At 37.2% G+C, this 21099-nt stretch overlaps 4 protein-coding genes across 4 annotated transcripts; 2 read left to right on the top strand and 2 right to left on the bottom strand.

The window, feature by feature from the left end:
- The first annotated feature begins 86 nt into the window (after positions 1–86).
- On the top strand, positions 87–887 carry LOC130965729 (uncharacterized). Its single transcript, XM_057890490.1, has one exon. It carries the CDS (start codon positions 87–89, stop codon positions 885–887), a length of 801 nt encoding a protein of 266 aa, XP_057746473.1.
- Positions 888–1124: 237 nt separating this feature from the next.
- LOC130969522 (uncharacterized) lies at positions 1125–14305 on the bottom strand. Its single transcript, XM_057895277.1, has 6 exons — positions 14021–14305; positions 12786–12938; positions 12250–12382; positions 11837–11876; positions 1962–2096; positions 1125–1878 (listed from the first exon to the last, which is right to left on the bottom strand). The coding sequence occupies exons 1-5, from the start codon at positions 14264–14266 to the stop codon at positions 2009–2011; spliced, it is 660 nt and encodes a 219-aa protein (XP_057751260.1). The 5' UTR covers positions 14267–14305; the 3' UTR covers positions 1125–1878; positions 1962–2008.
- Positions 14306–14382: 77 nt separating this feature from the next.
- Positions 14383–16222, top strand: LOC130969521 (putative pentatricopeptide repeat-containing protein At1g10330). The gene has a single exon (XM_057895276.1). The coding sequence runs from the start codon at positions 14696–14698 to the stop codon at positions 16112–16114; it is 1419 nt and encodes a 472-aa protein (XP_057751259.1). The 5' UTR covers positions 14383–14695; the 3' UTR covers positions 16115–16222.
- A 623-nt stretch (positions 16223–16845) lies between these two features.
- Positions 16846–19687, bottom strand: LOC130969772 (reticulon-like protein B17). The gene is made up of 8 exons (XM_057895657.1): positions 19010–19687; positions 18629–18785; positions 18359–18433; positions 18125–18266; positions 17961–18030; positions 17781–17846; positions 17576–17698; positions 16846–17337 (listed from the first exon to the last, which is right to left on the bottom strand). The coding sequence occupies exons 1-8, from the start codon at positions 19587–19589 to the stop codon at positions 17159–17161; spliced, it is 1392 nt and encodes a 463-aa protein (XP_057751640.1). The 5' UTR covers positions 19590–19687; the 3' UTR covers positions 16846–17158.
- Between the last annotated feature and the right edge of the window lie 1412 nt (positions 19688–21099).

The following is a 21099-nucleotide window of genomic DNA, read 5'->3' as shown; positions in this document are numbered from 1 at the left end:
ACTTTCATCATCTTTCTTATCACGCCCTCCAAACCAAAGAAAAGAAAGTACAAGTTCTTCAGCACAAGTTCTTGAAAATGTTGGCAATGGAAACCCTTCCAGCATTCCCTTTTCCTCATACATTCTTTGATTCCGATGAATTTGCACCACTTCCTGAAAAATGCCATCATGATTTAACATTCAATTTCAAAGTCAATCATGACGCTGAAAAACTTAAAGAACAAGAGCAAGATTTTAGTTTTCCATGCTTTGATAGTCTAAAAGAGACATTTGTAACTGCCGAAGACATATTTGACAACGGTCTAATCAAACCAATCTTTCCCGTTCTCCACCAATCTCATATGATCACGGCGAAAAATGGTAATGTGATATCATCACCTCTCCGGCGATTCGCCACGAGAAACAGTAATGTGATATCATCACCTCTGGGGCTATCGCCGGAGAGGTTCTTTGTTGAGCAGCATTGCAATGTTCTTCCTTTAGCTTCTAAATCACAAGGAGTACCTAAACCAATAATCTGCGAGTTGTCGAAGAAAATGACGAATTTGGAGGTGGAAGTAGTCGAGGATTCGAAAAAGAGGCGCAATAAGAAGAGCTCGATTTCATTCTTAAATTTGTGGCGGCTACGCCGGCACCTGAAGCGTCAAAACTACAATGATGGGAAGGACGGTCTAACTTTTCCAGCATCAACGAATAAGAAAACAAAGGCAAAGGGAAGGAAGGAAAAGAAAAGAGTATCAGCTCATGAACAATTTTACGTGATGAACAGACTTAAGAAGGAGAGCAATAAACGAAGGTCTTTTCTTCCTTATAAACTGCAATTATGTGGATTATTTGCCAGCTTGAGAATATTTAGTGGGAACCTTCTTTCATATACCCAATCTTAGCTTTTCCTTGCTCATTTGGAGGAGTTGATGAAAAAGGCATATCCAATCCCTACTTTTCTTCGGCTACAAAATTGTTGTACATTTTATGTTATTATTTATTTATTTATGTGACACAGGAGTTTGCTAGCTTCTTGATGTAAGGGAATTTTTTTTGCTCTTGATCATATTCAGGAGTTTCCAAATTCCCAGACAATGTAAATTTAATAGTTTTGGTAAAAAAAAAAAAAAAGAATTAGTGTACACAGATTTTTCCGCCTCTTTTTTTTTTTCTTTTCCATCGAATATCATCACCTCTATTGCTTATAGATTCTTCACACATTTAAAGGGGGAAAAAAATCATCCTATATATATATATAATTAGGAAAACATTAGTACAAACTCAAAAGCCACAAGTTAGGAAAACATTAGTACAAACTCAGAAGCCACAAGTTGGGGAAAATCTTATTTCCCTCCAACTTTGTCATATTTTCATTTTATACTTAAATTGCTTCTATAATTTCTTAGTTATCATCAAGAAATATTACAACATTCTTATAAAAATCTTTTGGAGCACATAGCTAATTTGTAATTCTTTTGCACATCATAAAATTCCAAAAATGAGAAAGACAAACTTATTCAGTTATATTAGCCCATCTGAAAGGTGCCATAGAGCAAAATTGCTATTTATCTTTAGAACATTGTAAAGAGGGTGACACTGTCACACAGTACTCTTGAGAAATGTGAGATTTCCATTAAAAAATAACACATGTGATGACACATATTCCATCTTTTTCTCCTTTCTGGGATAGGTAATACCTATACTCCAATTTTCATGGGAAAAGGGCAAAAGAAGAAGTTCCAATTACAATTACAATTATAATGGTTCTCTTGCTATCCTCAGTTTCTCAGAAGAGGGTAAAATCTTTTGCACATTTGACAAATGTTAGCATGGAAGCCATTTGCACATTTACCCCTTTCTGTCGTCACCCAAATCGGTTAGACTCTGATCAATCTGCAAAAGATATCATAGGACAAAGACTTGCAATAAGTTATAACAAACCAAAACATAAATTGGAAGTAATGACTGATGAATACCTTGTAAAGATTTGAAAGAATGCAAAATTGCTAACACAGCATGCATTTTACTTGGTCATGGTTGATGACAAGTAGAAATTCCAAAATATTGAGCCCATTGACATGAAAGCTACTCGTGCTTGAAGAGGCACCACCCTGTACAGATATATACAGATATATAGGTCTAGAATTCAAATAACAAATAAAATCCAAAATTCACAACAATCTCATTATAATAATACTAATGGTCATAGAATCATCAAACTAGCCATGTTACCCATTCTTGTAAAAACAAAATATCCACTACTCCATCAAAATATGACACAAAAATATTAGTATATTCTCCTACTTGGACAACATTGGTTGGGTTATAGATTAATGTTGAATAACAGTAGCTTAAAAATAATAACCATATAAACTACTCTAGGAATTTTGTTAGCTTAAAAGTTTCTAAAAAATAAAAAATTGTATGCTACTCTTCGATTAAATGATTGTAGCTACAAATAATAGCCAAAAAATAATAACCGTGTGAAGAGATCACTTTAGTTTGCAAATCTGTTTGCTAGCCATACGCAAATAGTAAAATATACAAAATTTAGTTCAACAATCAATTCATAATAAAAGCACCTTATCAACAATGACCATGAAACATGGATACTTTAGGTGTTTTTCTATTTGCAAATGGCTAGCAAATAATATCCACATAGAGAAATAATATCCCAATGGGCAACAATCACATATTTATGTTTTCTTAATCATTTCTCTAACAGCAAGAGACTTTATCCTAATATGTTTAGAGATGAAGGGCCACCACTTACTAGTTGGTGGGAGAATTAACTGAACTATATCATAGTCAATTGTCTAGGGTTTGGCACTGGTGTCACATTCTAACAGCAAAAACCAAGTTTCGCATCCAAACTCTCTGAGACACAGTGCTGTAACATGCAATAACTCAGCGTACACGGTGGAAAAGGAAATCACAATCTGTTTATCCCTGTGGATAGCTTTATTAGTTAAGTAAGTTGTATACAACCACAATGACTCACTCGGAAAATTAATAAAATTATTCATTTTTTGAGATATTTTGCAACTTGAGTTGGTTTTGGCTTGACTAACCCATGGGGTTAATTAGATGGGCAGCATAGTATTTGAGACGACTACCTCAACAGTAAAATTCTTCTGCCCTCAAATATCAGATCTTTATAATCATGGCCTTGTCCATGTCACTAATTGATCGGTTGGCCTTGTCTACTTGTAACTTTTACCATGAACTGAAAATATTTTCCTTACTAACAAAGACTGTTATCCTTGTGTTACATACCCTGGAGAAAGAGAGAATGCTGAGTCAGCAGCAAAGGCAGCTAAAAAAGGGAAGAAAATAATCCCTTGACCTTATCATTATTCTAGAAGAAGCAATAAAGAAAAGGGAGGAATAATAGGGCAGGAGAAATGTGTAATCAAGTGACAATAATTGATGATTGGATTAGTCAGATGAGAGAATCAGGGAATCATAATCGTAGGAGTTGAATGCTAATTATGATAATTAATTTGAGGGAAGGCAATAAAAGGAAGAGCTGATTAGGTGAGAGGTAAGAAAAGATTTGGAAAGGCCTAAGCTAGAAGAGAAGAGGACTCTCAAAGTTCCTCTGTTGTCCTTAACTATTCTATTGTATTTCTATATTTCCCTTAAAATAAATTCCAGTGTAACAACTGGCATCAAAGCACCGATCTTAGGTGTTCTGTGCATGGTTTCCACGCGAGCTGCCATGGAGTCGAGGTTGGAAGTCTTGGAGAAGCAAATGGAGGAGATGAGGGAGGCCCAGAATCGTTCGATGGAAGCTCAAAACCGTTCATTTGAACTCTTATCCATCAACCTGCTGAGACAGGTGAGGGAAATGCTTTCGCAACAACACCATGACCAGGGAGGAAACGGGGCTGGAGGGAGAAACGAGGGAGATGGAGAAGGTTCAGAAGGCAGAGGCGGTGGCAATAATAAAGGTGAAACAGAACAGAGGAGATTTGAGCCTACCAAGAAGCTTGACATTCCCATCTTCTCGGGAGATGATGCAAATGGCTGGCTGGTGAAGATGGAAAGATATTATCGTGTCACCCAAGTGGCTCCAGCAGAAAGGATGGACTTTGTCACTCTTGCTTTGGAGGGAGAGGCTCTCGCATGGATGGAGTGGTGGGAAGAATACACATCATTTCAGGCGGAGTTGGAGTTGGAGGTGGCTCGGTTCGATAATTTACCACCTTTAATGGATAGAGCCACAGCTATTGAATGGAGAAATCAAGCATGGAAGGAGATCGGGGTTGACCCTAATGGCAGGAGGGTGGAGGGGTTGACAAAAGGGAGCGGGTCACGCGGATCTGGTTCGGTAGGAGCTAGATTTGGATTTTTCAAAAATCCTAGTTCGGCGAAGTACAACACCCACGACGGCAGAGGCAAATCGAGGGGCGAGATTAGATCCAACACAAACAGAGGCATCCCTACTCCTCGTACAGGCCTCAACACCAGTTCGAACGGAGGCAGCAGCGCTTCTCATTCGCAGACGACTCGTAACAGTGGCACACGGCGGCTCTCGAACGAAGAGTGGGCAAAGAGACTGAGGAAAGGGTTGTGCTTCAGATGTGGAGAGAAGTGGGAACCTGATCATAGGTGCTCCATGAAGCACTATCAAATCATACTTCTAGGAGAAGATGTAGAAGGAGACGTAAGGATGAACCAAGAGGCCCATGAAGGGGAACTTGAACGGGAAGAGCTGCAATTGTCATCATACAGCTATTGGGGACTTAGCACTCACAAGACGTTTAAGGTCCAAGGGGAGATTCAGGGCAGAACAGTGGTGGTGCTCATCGACCCTGGGGCTTCTGCAAATTTCATTACCATCGAGGTGGTTAGGCGGCTGGCATTACCGGTGAGAAAGATAAGGGAGTTTCAAGTGAAGGTGGGGAACGGTGCTGTGGAAAAGGGGAATGAAGGTTGTGAAGGAGTTCACTTGAATATTCAAGGAGTCCAAATAGTCCAAAACTTCTTTGTAATGAAATTGGGTTGTTCGGAGGTGGTGTTAGGAGCAGGATGGCTGGCGAGTCTAGGGAGGTTTGTGGGAGATTATGGAGAATTAACATTGAACTGGAAGCAAGATGGCAGGGAGATGCAACTAAAAAGTATCCTTCCTTGAGCAAAAGCAGGGCTTCATGGAAGAAGACTTTGCACGCTCTAAAAAGTGATGGGGAGGGTTATGTTATCACCACCAGGTTGCTGCCACCGAGGAGCAAGAGCAAGAGGTGATTTCTGCTGAAGCTAAACAATTTCTGCAACAATATGGGGACTTGTTTCAGACCCCTATAGACCTCTCACCCAAACGCGAGAAGGACCATGCAATCATCTTGAGGGGTCAGAGATTCCTCGCATCAGATCCTATAGATACCCACAATATCAGAAAACCAAGATTGAGAAAATTGTAGAAGAGATGCTGAATTCTGGCATCATACATCCAAACACTAGCCCGTTCTCAAGTCTGATGATCCTAGTTAAAAAGAAAGATGGAGGCTGGCGATTTTGCGTAGATTACCGAGCATTGAATCGAGAGACCATAGCTGATAAATTCCCAATTCCGGTGATTGATGAGCTGCTAGACAAATTGGGAAATGCAAACATTTTCTCTAAGCTAGACCTCAAGTCCGGCTATCACCAAATAAGGATGAGAAGATGACATCCACCAAACCGCTTTTCGAATTCATGAAGGCCACTATGAGTTTCTCGTGATGCCCTTCGAGCTCACAAACGCTCTTTCCACTTTCCAAGCACTCATGAATCAGGTGTTGCGGCCATTTTTGAGGAAGTTTGTTTTGGTTTTTTTCGATGATATACTCGTCTATAGCTTGAGTTTGAAAGAACATTGGGGTCATTTGCAGCAGATTTTTGAAGTCCTCCAGCACAACCAGCTCTAACTCAATAAGAAGAAATGCAAATTCGCCCAAGAACGTATTGAATACCTGGGTCACATTATATCTAAAGAAGGAGTGGCAGCGGACCCCAAAAAGGTTCAAGACATGGTGGATTGGCCAGTTCCAAGGGACCCCAAAGGGTTGAGGGGATTCCTTGTTAACCAGTTACTATCGCCGTTTCGTGAAGAATTATGGAGGCATAGCTAGGCCCCTTACACAACTACTGAAAAATTATCAATTCAAGTGGGGTAATGAGGCACAAGCAGTTTTCGAAGCACTCAAGACTGCCATGGTGACAGTCCCGGTGCATTTTCAAAGCCCTTCACAGTGGAAACTGATGCTTCCGGGAAGGGAATAGGGGCAGTACTTCTGCAGGAAGGCAGGCCAGTGGCTTATATGAGTCAGAAACTTTTTGAACAAGCTCAAGCTAAATCTGTTTATGAGAAGGAGTTGATGGCTATGGTCCTAGCAATTCAAAAATGGAGGCATTACCTCTTGGGTCAACGGTTCACTGTTTATACGGACCAGAACAGTCTTAAATTCATTCTTGATCAGAGAATCGGAGGCGAGGAACAACAGAAGTGGATGACCAAGTTGCTTGGGTTCGATTTTGAAAGAAAATACAAGGCAGGGAAAGACAACCAAGTAGCTGATGCCCTCTCCAGAAAATTCCAATTTGCTGTTTCCATGGTTTCAGCTGCTGAATGGGCAAACTTAGAAGAGGAGGTGCAACATGACCCAAAACTCAAGAGCATCATGCAGGATCTGATTTTTGGAAAGGAGGTTACTGCTGGATATGCATTGAAAAATGGGAGGTTGCTCCACCAAGGGCATTTGGCTATTCCAAGGCATTCGAAGTTGATTCCCAAGATATTGGAGGAATTCCATGACACAAAGTTGGGAGGACATTCTGGTTTTTTCCGAACTTATAAGAGGATAGCTAGAGTACTGTATTGGGAGGGAATAAAGAAGGCCATCATGGATTACTTGAGACCATGTGAAGTATGCCAAAGGAACAAACATTCCACCATGACTCCAAGCTGGGCTGCTACAGCCACTTCCTATTCCGACAAATATTTGGTCAGATATAGCTATGGACTTCATTGGAGGCCTACCAAAGGCACAAGAGAAGGACACCATCTTCGTTGTGGTTGATAGGATGACGAAGTACCCTCATTTCTTTCCCTTATCTCACCCTTATTCAGCAAAGGAAGTTGCAGACCTGTTTGTGAAAGAAGTGGTGAGACTTCATGGGTTCCCTACATTGATTGTTTTCGACCGTGACCGGCTGTTCATGAGTGGTTTCTGGTCCGAAATCTTCAAGGCAGCAGACACATCATTAAAGATGAGCTCAGCTCATCATCCCCAAACGAATGGGCAAAGCGAACAAGTGCATGGAAACTTACCTCAGGTGCTTTGCGGGGTCTACGCCAAAGCAATGGCCCTGATGGCTGAATTGGGAAGAATATCGGTATAACACCAATTATCATGGAAGAGAACCCCGGTTCTGTTGCGGGGTCAGGGCGAAGCTGTGTTTAAGAAGTAAGAAATCTTATGGAGGAAAGGAATTAGATGTTGGATGAATTGAGGTTTCAACTAGAAAGGGCCCAAAACCGAATGAGGACATATGCTGATAAGAAGAGGAAGGACGTCACTGTTGAGCCAGGAGAGTTTGTGTACCTCAAACTGCAGCCTTATCGAATGAAGACCTTGGCAAAAAGGGTCAACCAAAAGCTGAGTGCAAGATTCTATGGCCCTTATGAGATTCTTGCGAAGATTGGGCAGGTTGCGTACAAGCTTAAATTACCGGAAGGAGCTCGGGTGCATCCGGTCTTCCATGTTTCTTTATTGAAGAAGTGTGTCAAGCCCACTGCTCAGATTCAGCCACTTCCTACGACTCTAACAAAAGAGTATGAACTACAATCTGAACCCCAAGAAATCCTAGCTGTTAGGAAAAATGCGGCTGGTAAATTGGAGGTGTTGATCAAGTGGAGGGACCTTCCAGAATTCGAGAATTCGTGGGAAGCAACAGCTGCAATTCAAGAAGCCTTTCCTTTCTTTCACCTTGAGGACAAGGTGATGCTTCAAGGGGAGGGTATTGTTACATCAGTTCCGCTACGTTACCAACAACATATCTGCCAACTTCTGCCAATTCTTGTTTAAATTGTGTTTCATGAAAGTGTGTTTGTGGATGTGTCTAATAAAAATGTCTTTTTTATAACTGTATTTAATAGAAGTATCTTTATAGATATATTTTCTGGATGTGTCTCTTTATATATGTATTTAAAATATATTAATTATTAGACACATCTACGAACACTTCCATGAAAACACAAATATAAATAAGAGTTGGCAGAGGTTGGCAGATAATGTGTTGGTACCCTATACTTTTCCATTGTTACATACCCTGGAGAGAGAGAGAATGCTAAGTCAGCAGCAAAGGCAGCTAAAAAAGGAAAGAAAATAATCCCTTTACCTTATCATTATTCTAGAAGAAGCAATAAAAAAAGGGAGGAATAATAGGGCAGGAGAAATGTGTAATCACAAGTGACAATAATTAATGATTGGATTAGTCAGATGAAAGAATTAGGGAGGCGTAATCATAAGAGTTGAATGCTAATTATGATAATTAATTTGAGGGAAGGCAATAAAAGGAGGAGCTGATTAGGTGAGAGGTAGGAAAAGATTTGGAAAGGCCTAGGCTAGGAGAGAAGAGGACTCGCAAAGTTCCTCTGTTGTCTTTTACTATTCTATTGTATTTCTATATTTCCCTTAAAATAAATTCCTGTGTAACACCTTGCTTTATTATAAACGGCACTGCTAACCATGTTGAGCTTCTTGACACGCAATAAAGGGCAATAGGAAGATATTGAGCTAGTTCTTAGGAAATAAGGTATTGCCATCTTTGGGAAATGATCCTCCCTTGACTAATGAAAGTACTGTGTATAAAGCTTATCACAAGGAGTGGACAAACACAAATCAAAGAGCACTGACTTTTACCCAAAATTTATTTTGCTTCCATTAGAGAAAAGTATGCAGTAAGCTAAGACTAGTCAATTTACGAATTACGAATAGTTCCATCAATGAGGTATGATGCAAATGGTGGTGTTAAGCAATATATAATGAATTTTCTTACCATACCCAGAAGGGAAATAGGATATTCACCATGCAGTAAAAAGCCTTCCCCATAAAGAGAAATCCAAGGAAAAACAAAAGTCTTGATATAGAAAAATAAAGAATAAAAAAGGCATGTTCATCACAAAAGCCCTAAATTTCATTGAAGCTAAGAAGGTTAACAATGTCGGTGAGTCATGCTTGCATTTGATATTGAATCTACCAGTACATATTCTTTTAACTTCAAGTAGATCAATTCTGAGGCATCTAGTTATTTACTAATTCCTTGAGAAGCTTCAAGAGCAAGCATAATAATGTATTTTGTCAACAATTTTTCTTTTACATTTAAAAGAGGTCATTAATATACAATCTAAAGACAGAACTTTAGTAACATAATAATGATAATTTTGACTGTTCTTTTTATTTTAAAAATGTACTTTGTCTTTTATATCATGCCACTAAGGTTCAGTTTGGATAAACAGCTTAATTAAGCTCCTTTTGACAAAATAGCTTAAACAATAAACAGCTATATTAAAAGTAGCTTATAAATAAATTATTTTGTGTTTGGGTTTTTAGCTCTAAAAGTGCTTATTTTATAAAAATGTGATAAAAAGTAGTAGTATTATGAGAGAAGTCATTTTTTTTAACTTCTCTATAAGTTCTTAAATAGCTTTTTAGAAAGCTGCAATTTGGTTTTGAAAATTGCACCAGACATTAATACTACTACTTTTCATAAGTCATAAGCTCAAAAAGGTTACTTTTGAAGCTTCCCAAACGGACCCTAAAGCCACACAATGCAAATGCAAACAAAGATACTAGAGTCAATAGTTACACAATGCAAACCATCACCTTAACAGCTTGCCAATATCGCTAGAACCACAAGATCCATTTTCAATCAAAAGAAAAAAAAAAACAAAGTTATCGAGTTTTGACTAAGAAATGAAATGTCACCTGGACAGTATACAAAATAAATCTTGATTCAAATGTAATTCAACTAATCCTATGAATTTAGATTTCCATGCAAGCATGTCCATCCATCGTGAATTTAAAGGAACATCAACCAAATCAGATTCATAGTAACTGAAAGCATACATTTCACCATTAATTTGTTGGCTTATTTGAAAATTTTGAAGGTTTCGCAGTTTGACTTAACCTACCTTCTCATGAAACCATCACTTCAACTTACATTTTTAATTTAAATATCATATATGATACATGGGCCAAGGCACTACTAAGATGTTGTAACACTCTTCTCAATACTATTGTTTCCTTTAGATTTATTCATATCTTCTTAGAAGATTTCTTATGGCAAGTTAGTATCATGGTATCAAATAAGATATGTTCTTCCTATCTTTCTCTAGATTAGGGATAGAAATCATGGTTAATATCCCACTCCTCCTTTTTTGTATCAAAACAAATTCTCAGTAAATCATATTTGCAAGGAGCTAAAATATGGTGCACAGGAAATTTATCATCCATAAGATATTCAAGGTCACTAGGTTTCATAATTACAGTCACAAACTGAATTGCCATGATATAGTGTTGAACAGCATCATACATCTCATTGCTCATGTTGATGAGACTGTACCACAATCGACCAACCTCAGCTTTACTAAAAACTACATGCCTTCCCCAAATGAAAGCTTGTAATGTGGAAATGTATGCCTGATCAGAAATAGGGACTTTAACCACTCCTTGTTATGGACTTTTTACTTAATATTATTATCATCAATTACGGGACCCAAATATCCACATCAAGATGTACAACAAACGAGAATTAATGAATACTAATATCTCTCTCCATCGTTTTAGAATTATTATTCATGAGCTCAATATAATTAATGTGACACATGAAAAAAGCCACAAGAGCTTGAAAGGATCAAGACATTAATTAATTAGATGAGAAGTTGTAAATAGTAATATGCACATTATGCATTACCAAATAACAAGGATTCAAAACATAATATAAACTATCATGTTGGCTAACAATACATTATACAAGGCAACCACTACAATATTCAACTTGGTGGCAGAAAAATTTTATTGTTAAGGTCATCCTGAGCACCATGTCATACCAAAACATAACTAACTAAAATGACAAAACATTCAATAAAAAAATTAAAAAAGAAAACAAAATAACTATAGATTTTACATATAATTTACTGTGAAAATGTACACTCACTTAACCATAAGATATCTTAAATCCTATGAATCCATGGAATTATAATCAATATTTTATGATAATAACTTCATCAAAAAGTAAAAATAAATCTTTTTTTCCCTTGTTAAATCTTCTCTTGTGCCTCGTTTAAACCAATATTTGCTATATTTTCAGAGTCAAGAATATACTTACAAGTGAAATGATTATTGAACCTTACACTATAACATCTGGGAAGTTCTATTCTGTAAGAGTAAGATTCAAAACTAAATTACGAAATCCATCTAACAATAATTTCCCATAATTCTTCATTATGGTATCAAGAAGTATTAAGCTTCTTATCACGTCATAGAAAAGATGCTTCCATAATCATTTCCTAGAACAGGAAGGGGAACTTGGGAATTTGTTACTTGATAGGTGAAAATGAAAATTCATTGTTCTATGAAGGTATTTTGTAAATTGCATAGGTTTAAAAATTTTCCTAGAGCAACTTAGCAAGTTTCTCCTTTACATTATTATTTTTCAAATTAAGATGTAAGAATACCGAAGGCACACAGCTCACTGAACTTGGTTTCTAAACCAAAGCTATTTGCATTCACAAGTAGAAGATTGCAAAAGAAGAAAAACACATACATAAAATAAATGAAAGACAAAGTTGAAATAATATGCGCACCAGAAATTTAATGCACTGACAGGGATCCAGAATCTAAATCCTGTGGAAACCAATTAGACATAAAGGCTCACATCAATGGATATCAAATACAGAAGCATTGGCAAGTCAAGTGATCATTAATACTCATTTCGTTTCAATATATCTGTCAAATTTTAAACATTTTATACTTTCAGAATATCTGTAAATTTCTAAGATCATAGAAGTATTAAACTATCAATTCTTTTTTTCCCACAAAGTAGTGTTAACTGTGATACTAATTATATTAATTGAATAAGTTTGTTTTAATAGGAACCATTTATGATGTTATTATATAAGCAAGATTAATACAACACTTTTCTTAAGAGGTTTTTTTATTGTTTTTTAACAGATCTAAGTAAACAAAGGGAGTAACAACCAGTTGATGAGGTTTGTACCATAAAGTAATGTTGGAAGAGCATCTCTTTGGTATTTTTGTGGAAGCTCTTTGACCTTCCCTAGCCATAAATTATTCCATGCAAAAACAACAGCAATGACACATGGACCTAATATAATCTGGTTTAGTAAAACCTGCAAAAAGGCAGAGTAAAAACACAGAGAGAATTAGAAAGTATCCTTAACAAATGTTGCTTGCTTCAATAAATTAAATTAAATAAAAATAATAAACGAAGTGAAAATTGATTTATCTTCCTAAAAGATACCCTTCGAAATTATTATGTGCTCCCAAAACACTCAGGTGAACTATACTCAACTGCTCATATTATTTAGCTCAAATGTCAATTTATACATTGCATGTGCTACATTAGCACTCTATAATTTCTCAATATTCCTAAACATCCACCAAACTACCAACAAAGAAAGAGTTTAGTGATTTTAAAGATTTCAAGGAATCAAGACATTAAAAAATATCTACTTTTCACTGGAGTTACTATTTAGCAGGATGCTTAACTCATAGTGAAGCACATAGCACTACCTTTAACACAATGTTCTGAATCGATGGTTTCGGCAAAAAGCGGTCAAGCCATTGGTACCAAGCATAAGAACCAGGGCCATATAAAAGGAATCCATAAGATGTCATTCGCAGCGCTCGTAGCCAATCATGGTCTGAAATTTGGCTCAACGCATCCTATGAGGAAACACTTTTGTTAACTACCAAAATAGCCAATCCAAAATTATCTCTAACCATTTATCTTTCTTTGAGAAGGCAAACATAACATCTCAAAGAAAATGCATTCTACAATGGGATTACAATGGTATCTACTGCAGTGTTTGGAATGAATTAAAGAGGGAGCAGATTTGATTTTAAAACTCTTTCAAAAAGAAAATTAAAAACAAAAAATTGATAAATCCCAATGGATTGAATAGCTTTAGCTTTGAAATTCAACAAAAATCAATAAGATTTAGTTTTAAATTTTATATTAAGTAAATCAATAGTTTTAAATTTTATATTAAGTAAATCAATAGTTTTAAATTTTATATGAAGTAAATCAAATCATTTTCAATTCCAAACATTATTTCCAGATATAGTAATTGATTTAAAAATATATTTCAAATTTCATCTTTGTATTATATTCATTCAAAACATGAGACTACTTATGTGAATTTGATGTTTTAATAGATTTGAAGATCAGAGATCTATAAAGCCACATTGTGAATTTGATGACATTAATTAAACAGTGTATTGACCCTGACGTGTGCAAAGATGTTATAATCAACTTATACAATAAGTTTCCAACCATAAAACTAGTGTTGCTCCTAAATATAAATTATAATAGTATTCATTTATTTTGTAAATATTAATCATTGTGCAAAAATAACCATAAGAACAATAAAAATCAGGGGAAAAAAAAAGAGCCAAAGAGAATTCTATTTTCTACGATGCATTATACAGAGCAATCCAGAAAACTATTTATAGCTAAAGCACAAGATATCCCCGTTCAAATATTTCATATAATAATGGTAATAATTTTAAAATCTGATAATAAAATAAAGTAATTCAAAACAACGAGTTAATTAAAAGAAAAAAAAAACTCTAGTATTTAGAACTTGGTCCGGTTCTACATGTTCAATAACCCCGCGACTAAGACTAATTTCTAGAAAACAAAAACTCAGCTCAATGAAGAAAGTGGAAAAAAATAAATAAATTTAAATGGAAGAAAACAAGAGTTGCTTAAAATAAAATGAATGAAAATGATTCTACTTACTTACCTGAGGGTCATTGCTGTGCTTATTAACAGCCTTTGCTTTGCACCAACGGTCTCTAATCTGTGCGATTGTGTCGCCGGCGAGGGAAAGGGAAGCAGCGGTCACCGCCTGTTTCAACGGAAACCTGTAACCCTGGCCGCCGGTTGAACCGGAATTGGACCGAATACGACGCCGTTGAGACGGCCTCGGTTTCCTCGATAACGGGTTCCAGTTCCATAACCCGCAATGCCCACCCCCAAGTGCGTCCATTCCACACACAAAAAAAATGAAAAATCCCAAATTAACCACAAAACGCGCCGTTCCTTGCTTTTATAGGCAGCACAACTCATACCTAAAAACGCACCGTTTCATGTTCCGAACTTTCCCTCTGAATTTTAAAAAATAAAAATAAAAACTGGATTTCGTTTTTTTTTTTTAATTATTTTCCTGGTTTTCAGCTGAGAGGCCAAGAGCAAAGACTATCGCAATTGAGACAAAATGCTACAAAGGCTTCGTTCCTTCAAACAACAATAACTTCGACGAGTGAGGTCTAAAGGGTAAAAATTGAATTTTGGTCGAATCAATAATCATATTTTAACATGAAATTTGGTCTCAAAGAAAGAACTTTTGGTTGGTTCAAATCATGATTATTTGCAAGCTATACACAAATACCAACTATTACTTATTATTATTAGTCTTATGAGTCATTCACATGAGAGTTTGCTGCAACTCGCACAATTCTGCATCAAGAAACCAAAACAAATCAAGCAAATCCATTCAATTCTGATAACCAATGGTTACCTACTTCACAACCCAAATGCACCATCAAGCCTCAAATGGAAGCGCACCCAAATCTTCAATGCCCTTATTAGAGGCTACCATTGTGGTGGTTTCACACACAAGGCTATTGTCCTTTTCACACACATGCTTGGGAACCAAGCTTCACCAAACAGCCACACTTTCCCTCCAATCCTCAAAGCTGCCACTGCTGCTACTTTCCCTCCTCATTTGGGCACTGCCCTTCACTCGCAGGCCTATAAGCGCGGCATTTTGTCTGATCCCTTCATAGGGACCACCCTTGTTGCCCTCTATGCAAGAAAGAATGACATTGCTGGTGCACGCAAGGTGTTCGATGAAATGCTCCAGCCGGGCCTCGTTGCTTGTAATGCTATGCTCAATGCTTTGTGCACTAATGGGGACACAGAAACTGCTTTATGGCTCTTTGATAGCATGCCAAACAGGGATGTTGTATCTTGGACAACAATTGTGAATGGTTTTGCATTGAATGGGAAATTTGGTGCTGCAATTAATTTTTTTGCAAAGATGATGCGTCACCGGGATGTGTTGTATTGTTTGGTGAAGCCCAATGAGGCTACTTATGTGAGTGTGATCTCTTCATGTGCCAATTTAGATGGTAAACCAGCTCTTGATTTTGGAAAGCAAGTGCATGGGTATCTGGTGGTGAATGGTAGCCTTGGAGTTTTTGTCGGAACTTCGTTGATAGATCTATATGGGAAAATGGGTTGTTTGAATTATTCTATTAATGTCTTCAAAGTAATGATTTCCAAAGAGGTCTGCACTTGGAATGCAATGATTTCTTCACTTGCTTCAAATGGTAGGGAGAAAGTGGCTCTGGAGATGTTTGACAAGATGAAGATGGAAGGGTTGAAACCAAATAGCATTACCTTAGTAGCAGTTCTTATAGCATGTGCTCGAGGGAAATTTGTCAGGGAAGGATTGGAGCTGTTCCGATCAATGTCAGACGACTTTAAAGTCGAACCAGTAATGGAGCACTATGGGTGTGTGATTGATCTTTTGGGTAGGGCAGGGCATTTGCAGGAAGCAGCTGACATCATAAGAAATATGCCTTTTGAGCCTGATGCCTCCGTATTGGGAGCCTTTTTGGGTGCATGTAGAATTCATGGAGCAATTGAACTTGGAGAAGAAATAGGAAGAAAGCTACTTAAATTGCAGACACAACATTGTGGTCAATATGTGTTGTTGTCAAGCATTAATGCTGAGAAGGGAAGATGGAGTCATGCCTTTGATCTAAGGAAAGAAATAACGGAGGCTGGTATTCAGAAAATTCCGGCATACAGTATGGTTGATCTGACATAGTTTTTTCTTCTGTTTAGTCTGTGCTGTGTACAATAACTCAATAAGGTAACAAATTTTGATTTCTTCGTAACATGAATGTAAACATTGAGAAATTTATTTATATAACTGTCTGGGGTTTGACCAGAGTTTTGCCAACTGAATATAAGTTCCTACATGAAACATATAAGATATAGAGATCTAAGATGTTTCGCATATTAAACTGAGAAGCTCTTTCAAATAAATTAAAGTATTGAATGCTTACCAACATCAAAACTAAAAGTATTGAATGCTTACTAACAAGCACACACGCAAGCTGAAGCACAGGCAGAAGGGGAAAATTATGAGTGGGGCTTTAAGAAAAGAATTGGAGAAGAGGCAGCAGCTTCTTACAGCATACCTGTAAGTAATGAACCATCTGCTGTGTGAGTTTATCGATAATGCGCATTTAAATCAAGATATTTTAAGTTTAAAACATCTGATAATCAACAGCTTGTTGAGAGAACTGATTCTGGAGATATATAGTCCTGCTTTTATGTGTTTAGTCCGTCTCCATATGTATTTGATTTAGCAGCAATAATGAAACTTAAAGCCGCAAGCGAGAGAGCAAGAGCCTCTTACTCACACACTTACAGGAATCAGGGTCCAAAATGGGAATGGAGACAAAAGGCAGTTGTCATTGGTACTAATACCATTAGGATGACAGGTTTTTCCCGAAATACTTTGTACTATTACTTCTTAGGAATGTAGTGGTTGTTGAAAAGCAACATACGAAATTTTCTTTCTATAGAATATATCAGCTGATTACATGTTGATAAATTTGGATGTCAGCTGGTTAGGATTTATTCTTACATATGAATGAATACATTTCTGCACTAACTTTAAATCAGGTTGTGCAACAGGATAGAATATTGATACATGACTATGGAAGTGTACATTTTTATTTTTCACTCAGATACAACGAAATGTCATTCAGTACTCCCTTAACTACAAAGAAATACCCTATCTATAGGTGCACAAGGCATATTCGTGGTTCAATTTCAACAGATAGCTAGATGAACTTAGTTGCTAGCTTTGGCTCTCTTGCTTTGCAACCACTAAAGCCTGCTCTGGTTCCTTCTCCTCTTCTGGTTCTGCCACCAGCAATGCCTGCTGGTCTAACTTGTCGTCCACCTGTGCTTCCTTGTCTTCAAGTTGTTCCACCACTTGTGTCCGAAAATATTTGAATATTACGAGCAAAATAAAAGCTGCAAAAAAATAATTACTTGATAAGCAAAAATTACACAAAGTTGTCAAATGCAGATGTGAATTAAACTGTCCTGAAGGCAGCAGATGATACTCTAAGAATCACTGTCCATCGAAGGTAAACATTGTCTCGATACATATTCAAGTTATATGAGATCTTGATACCATTAATGCATCTTTTCTATCTTTACTTCTTTCAAAGGTCATTTATCCTTAGGAAGAAGGCTGCAAATGAGTTACCTGTGAAGACTCGAGTCTTTACGGTAGATAAATTCCAGAAGGTTATCAATGCTGATGCTACCACGATCTTCTTATGAGTGCAAGCATTCCATGTGTCCAACAATCGCGATTTCAAGCACTCAGCTGCGGACAACATAAAACCATATCTTATACAATGCCGAGAGCGAGAGAGAATATCTTTGTAATTGGCTGGAATAATGCATACCTCTCTGGTTTACTTGAGCAGAGTAGCTAGAATAGAGCTTTGGGACAATGAAGCTGACAAAAAATCCTGATTGTATAGATTTAATAATTTAGCAAGATATGTATGCATTGGCAAATGTAGTGAAAAATTAAGACATTGATCATTCATTTCTTGAAAATGTTATAGAATTGGTGTACTTACCAATGGCACACAACCTCCATGTTGTAATGAGATGGCCATACTCTGCTCCTAGTATAAGAAAAGGAGCAACCTGCAACCAGCCATTTATAATTACTAATTTTGGAAATTTTTTGAAAAACGTTAGAATGATTTTTTGAAATGAAAACTTTTCTGAGGACGATTACTTTCAGCGTCATGGATGGCTCTCCTGAGAACAGCTCTCTAGTCTTTGAAATGGCGAAATTGAGAGCAGGAAGAATCAACTTTGCAAGGTGTACAATATCATCTTCTTTCAGCTTGCCTTTACTCCTTTTCTCAACCTGGTTCCTGAACACAAGCATACAAATTTTGAGAGTACAGCCAACATTAGTAGATATATGAAGAGAAAGAAACATTGTTGTGAAAGTAAATTTTCATACCTCTGACAAAGTGAATTTGAGATAAAGGAAACTCCCAACAACAGAGTTGCCAATTGTGACATGGCCGAGAAAATGCTGCAAGTACAAAGCACAGAAACCTCTTAGAATTTTCCGATCGAGTTGTATTATTTGAAATCACTTTCGATGGACACCAAGCCAACTTATTCTCTTCTACAATCGTCCCATTCATATGCAACAGGGAAGAGAGTAAGTCGACTTGGTGTCCAAAGAGAAACGAGTTTTCTCCTAGGGAGAGAAGTTGCATACTACCTGAAGTTCAGTCCTTTAGTGAAGCAAGAAGACAAGAAACAAAGAGATCCAAAACCAAACCATAGGGTAGTCTTTGATACATCTTTCCACATGATCAAATCATTCATCCACTGCCCAACACTATCTACTAGATCACCTCCATTATCTTCTTCAGCTTCTGAACACCATGGTAATCATATATAAGTTACTCTGCATATATTTAACTATACTATCTTCACAAGTATAGCTCTGAGATTAGTTATTCCCTTTGATTGAAAACCTCATAACAGTGATCAAGTAAAATCTCTTTTATAGTGATGCTATTTGGACCAATTAATGTAAAAACAAAATAATAGTAAAAAATGAAAGGTAAAATTGTAACAAAGAATAAGTAGCCATTACTTGGAGATGAAATTGAAGAGGGCACAAAAGGGACCAAGCTAAGTCTCTCCTTCTTTGATCTTCCACTATGCCTTCGCTTCCTCTGCTTCAAAACCTCATCCCCAAACATCGCAACATCCTTCTCTTCCTTGGTCTCAATCTCGGACCGCCGCCTCGACCTCCTAGAGTTCCTTGGCGATCCCAGCACCCCACGGCTCTTACATCTGCGCCGGAGCCCAGAATTAACCTCTGGCAACTCCTCTGCGGCAACAGCAGGCGAGTCGAACCGCGGCTTGGACCTCCTCGCAGGCGAGGGGGAAAGCAGAAGCAGCTCCCTGATTGGAAGACAGTAACTGCCACCTTTACTTTTCTTAGCAGAACCATTTGGAGACCTTAGAAGAGACAGTGCGGAAGGCGACGTGGACTGGGGTGGCGGCTTCAAATTTGTTGGTGAGTGAACGACATCAAGCGAAATCCGAAGCGGCTCTGCAGTGGGTCTTCCGTTTTCGTCGACGCGAGCCAATCGCGACGAAGACTTGGATCTAGATTTAGAGTCAGCAGAGTAGTAACGGTGGTAGTAAGGGGGTGCAGAAGGTTCCATGAATAAAGTTTGAGTTGAATTGAATTGAAGTGAGTAATTGAGTAAATGAGCGTTTTGGTTTTTGTGAGTTGCCAAATTTTGTTGAGCCACATTGATTCATGGAAGTAACATATTTGTTTTGGCGGTGTTTGTAGTAGCCGTTGGAGAAAGACGCAAAGGAAAATAGTGTGTATGCGTTCTTTTGTTTCTTTCTTTCTTTCTCTCTTTTTGAAAATCTGGTGGGATGCTGCGTTAGTGGGGCCCTAAGCTTTAACGGTAGGTGCTAAAAATAGTTTTTTTTCCTTTTTTTTTTATCTGTAAATAAATGAATGCTTAATGGTGGGGTTTAATGTCACATGACCCTCGAACAAAAAATATTTGTTACCATGTGCCACGTGATGGGCTTTTCCTTTTGTTAAACATTAAAAAAATTCCCTTACACTATCTTTGGATGCTTGATGAAAAATGAGAGGAAAGAAAATGAAAGGAAAAATAAATTTTTTGTATGTTATTTGAATGAAGAAAAAATAAAAAGAAAGAAAATAAAAAGAAAATATAGATGAAGAAAAAATTACTTTATTACCCTTATATATATTAATTCCACATAATGAGTTAAGAATCTTGCTTTTTGTTGTCAGAAGGGTAAATATGGAATTAACATTGGTCTTCTCTCTTTAGTTTTCTTCGCAGTATTGAGAGGAAAACAATTATATGGGCCCATGCTAACTTTTTGGTTTTCCACCCATTTTCTCTTCTGTTCCAAACAATGAAGAATGGACTTTTTCACCCATTTTATTTTCTTTTATTTTCCTTCCTTTCAAAATCATTTAAACCAAATGATGTGTTAGGGTTCAAACCCAATTTATTTTTCATATGAAAAATTTCATTGTGTTTTTGCTCAATATTAATATTGGGGTATTTTACCCATTAGTGGATGCAGACTCAACACGCGGAGCTCGTGGTGAATAAGATTCGTCAATAGTATGGCAGTACTCTACCAACACGCGGAGTGGGTGTGTTAGAGATAATATGTATACAGGAGACAACTCCTTCTTTCAATAACCAGCGACACAAGACTGAAACTCTATAAATAGATCATGTATCATTATTTGATATATTAAAAATTTTATGAATAATTACCTAAATCAGTTCCTAAAATTTTTTCAAGCGGACACTTTAGTCTCCACAAAAATTTAATATACAAAAACATTTTCAAAATTTTTCTCTTCAAACAAATCAGTCCCTGACTTACTTTTCCTGTTTGTACTCGATGAAAAATGATGAAATGCCATGACACGTTTAGACCCCACGTGACCCGTTACGTGTTCGGGTGATGCAGATGAACAAATAAGTCCCTATCCTTGTCAGCAAAACGATGCTGTTTCTTGTTGCCTTCCTCGTATTTGTTCTCTGAAAATCAAAAACCTACATTTTTCACGTTCTGAAATTGGGCGTGTTCCAATGGCAAGTAGTGGAGAAAGCTCAATTGCTTCTAGTCGTCGTAAGAAAGATTTGTCTATGAGAGCGCTGA

The sequence above is a fragment of the Arachis stenosperma genome, chromosome 3, assembly GCF_014773155.1.
Source record: "Arachis stenosperma cultivar V10309 chromosome 3, arast.V10309.gnm1.PFL2, whole genome shotgun sequence".
In the NCBI taxonomy this organism is placed as follows: Eukaryota; Viridiplantae; Streptophyta; class Magnoliopsida; order Fabales; family Fabaceae; genus Arachis; species Arachis stenosperma.
Note: the sequence above shows the minus strand (reverse complement) of the source record. Positions and strands in the feature narration are given on the sequence as shown.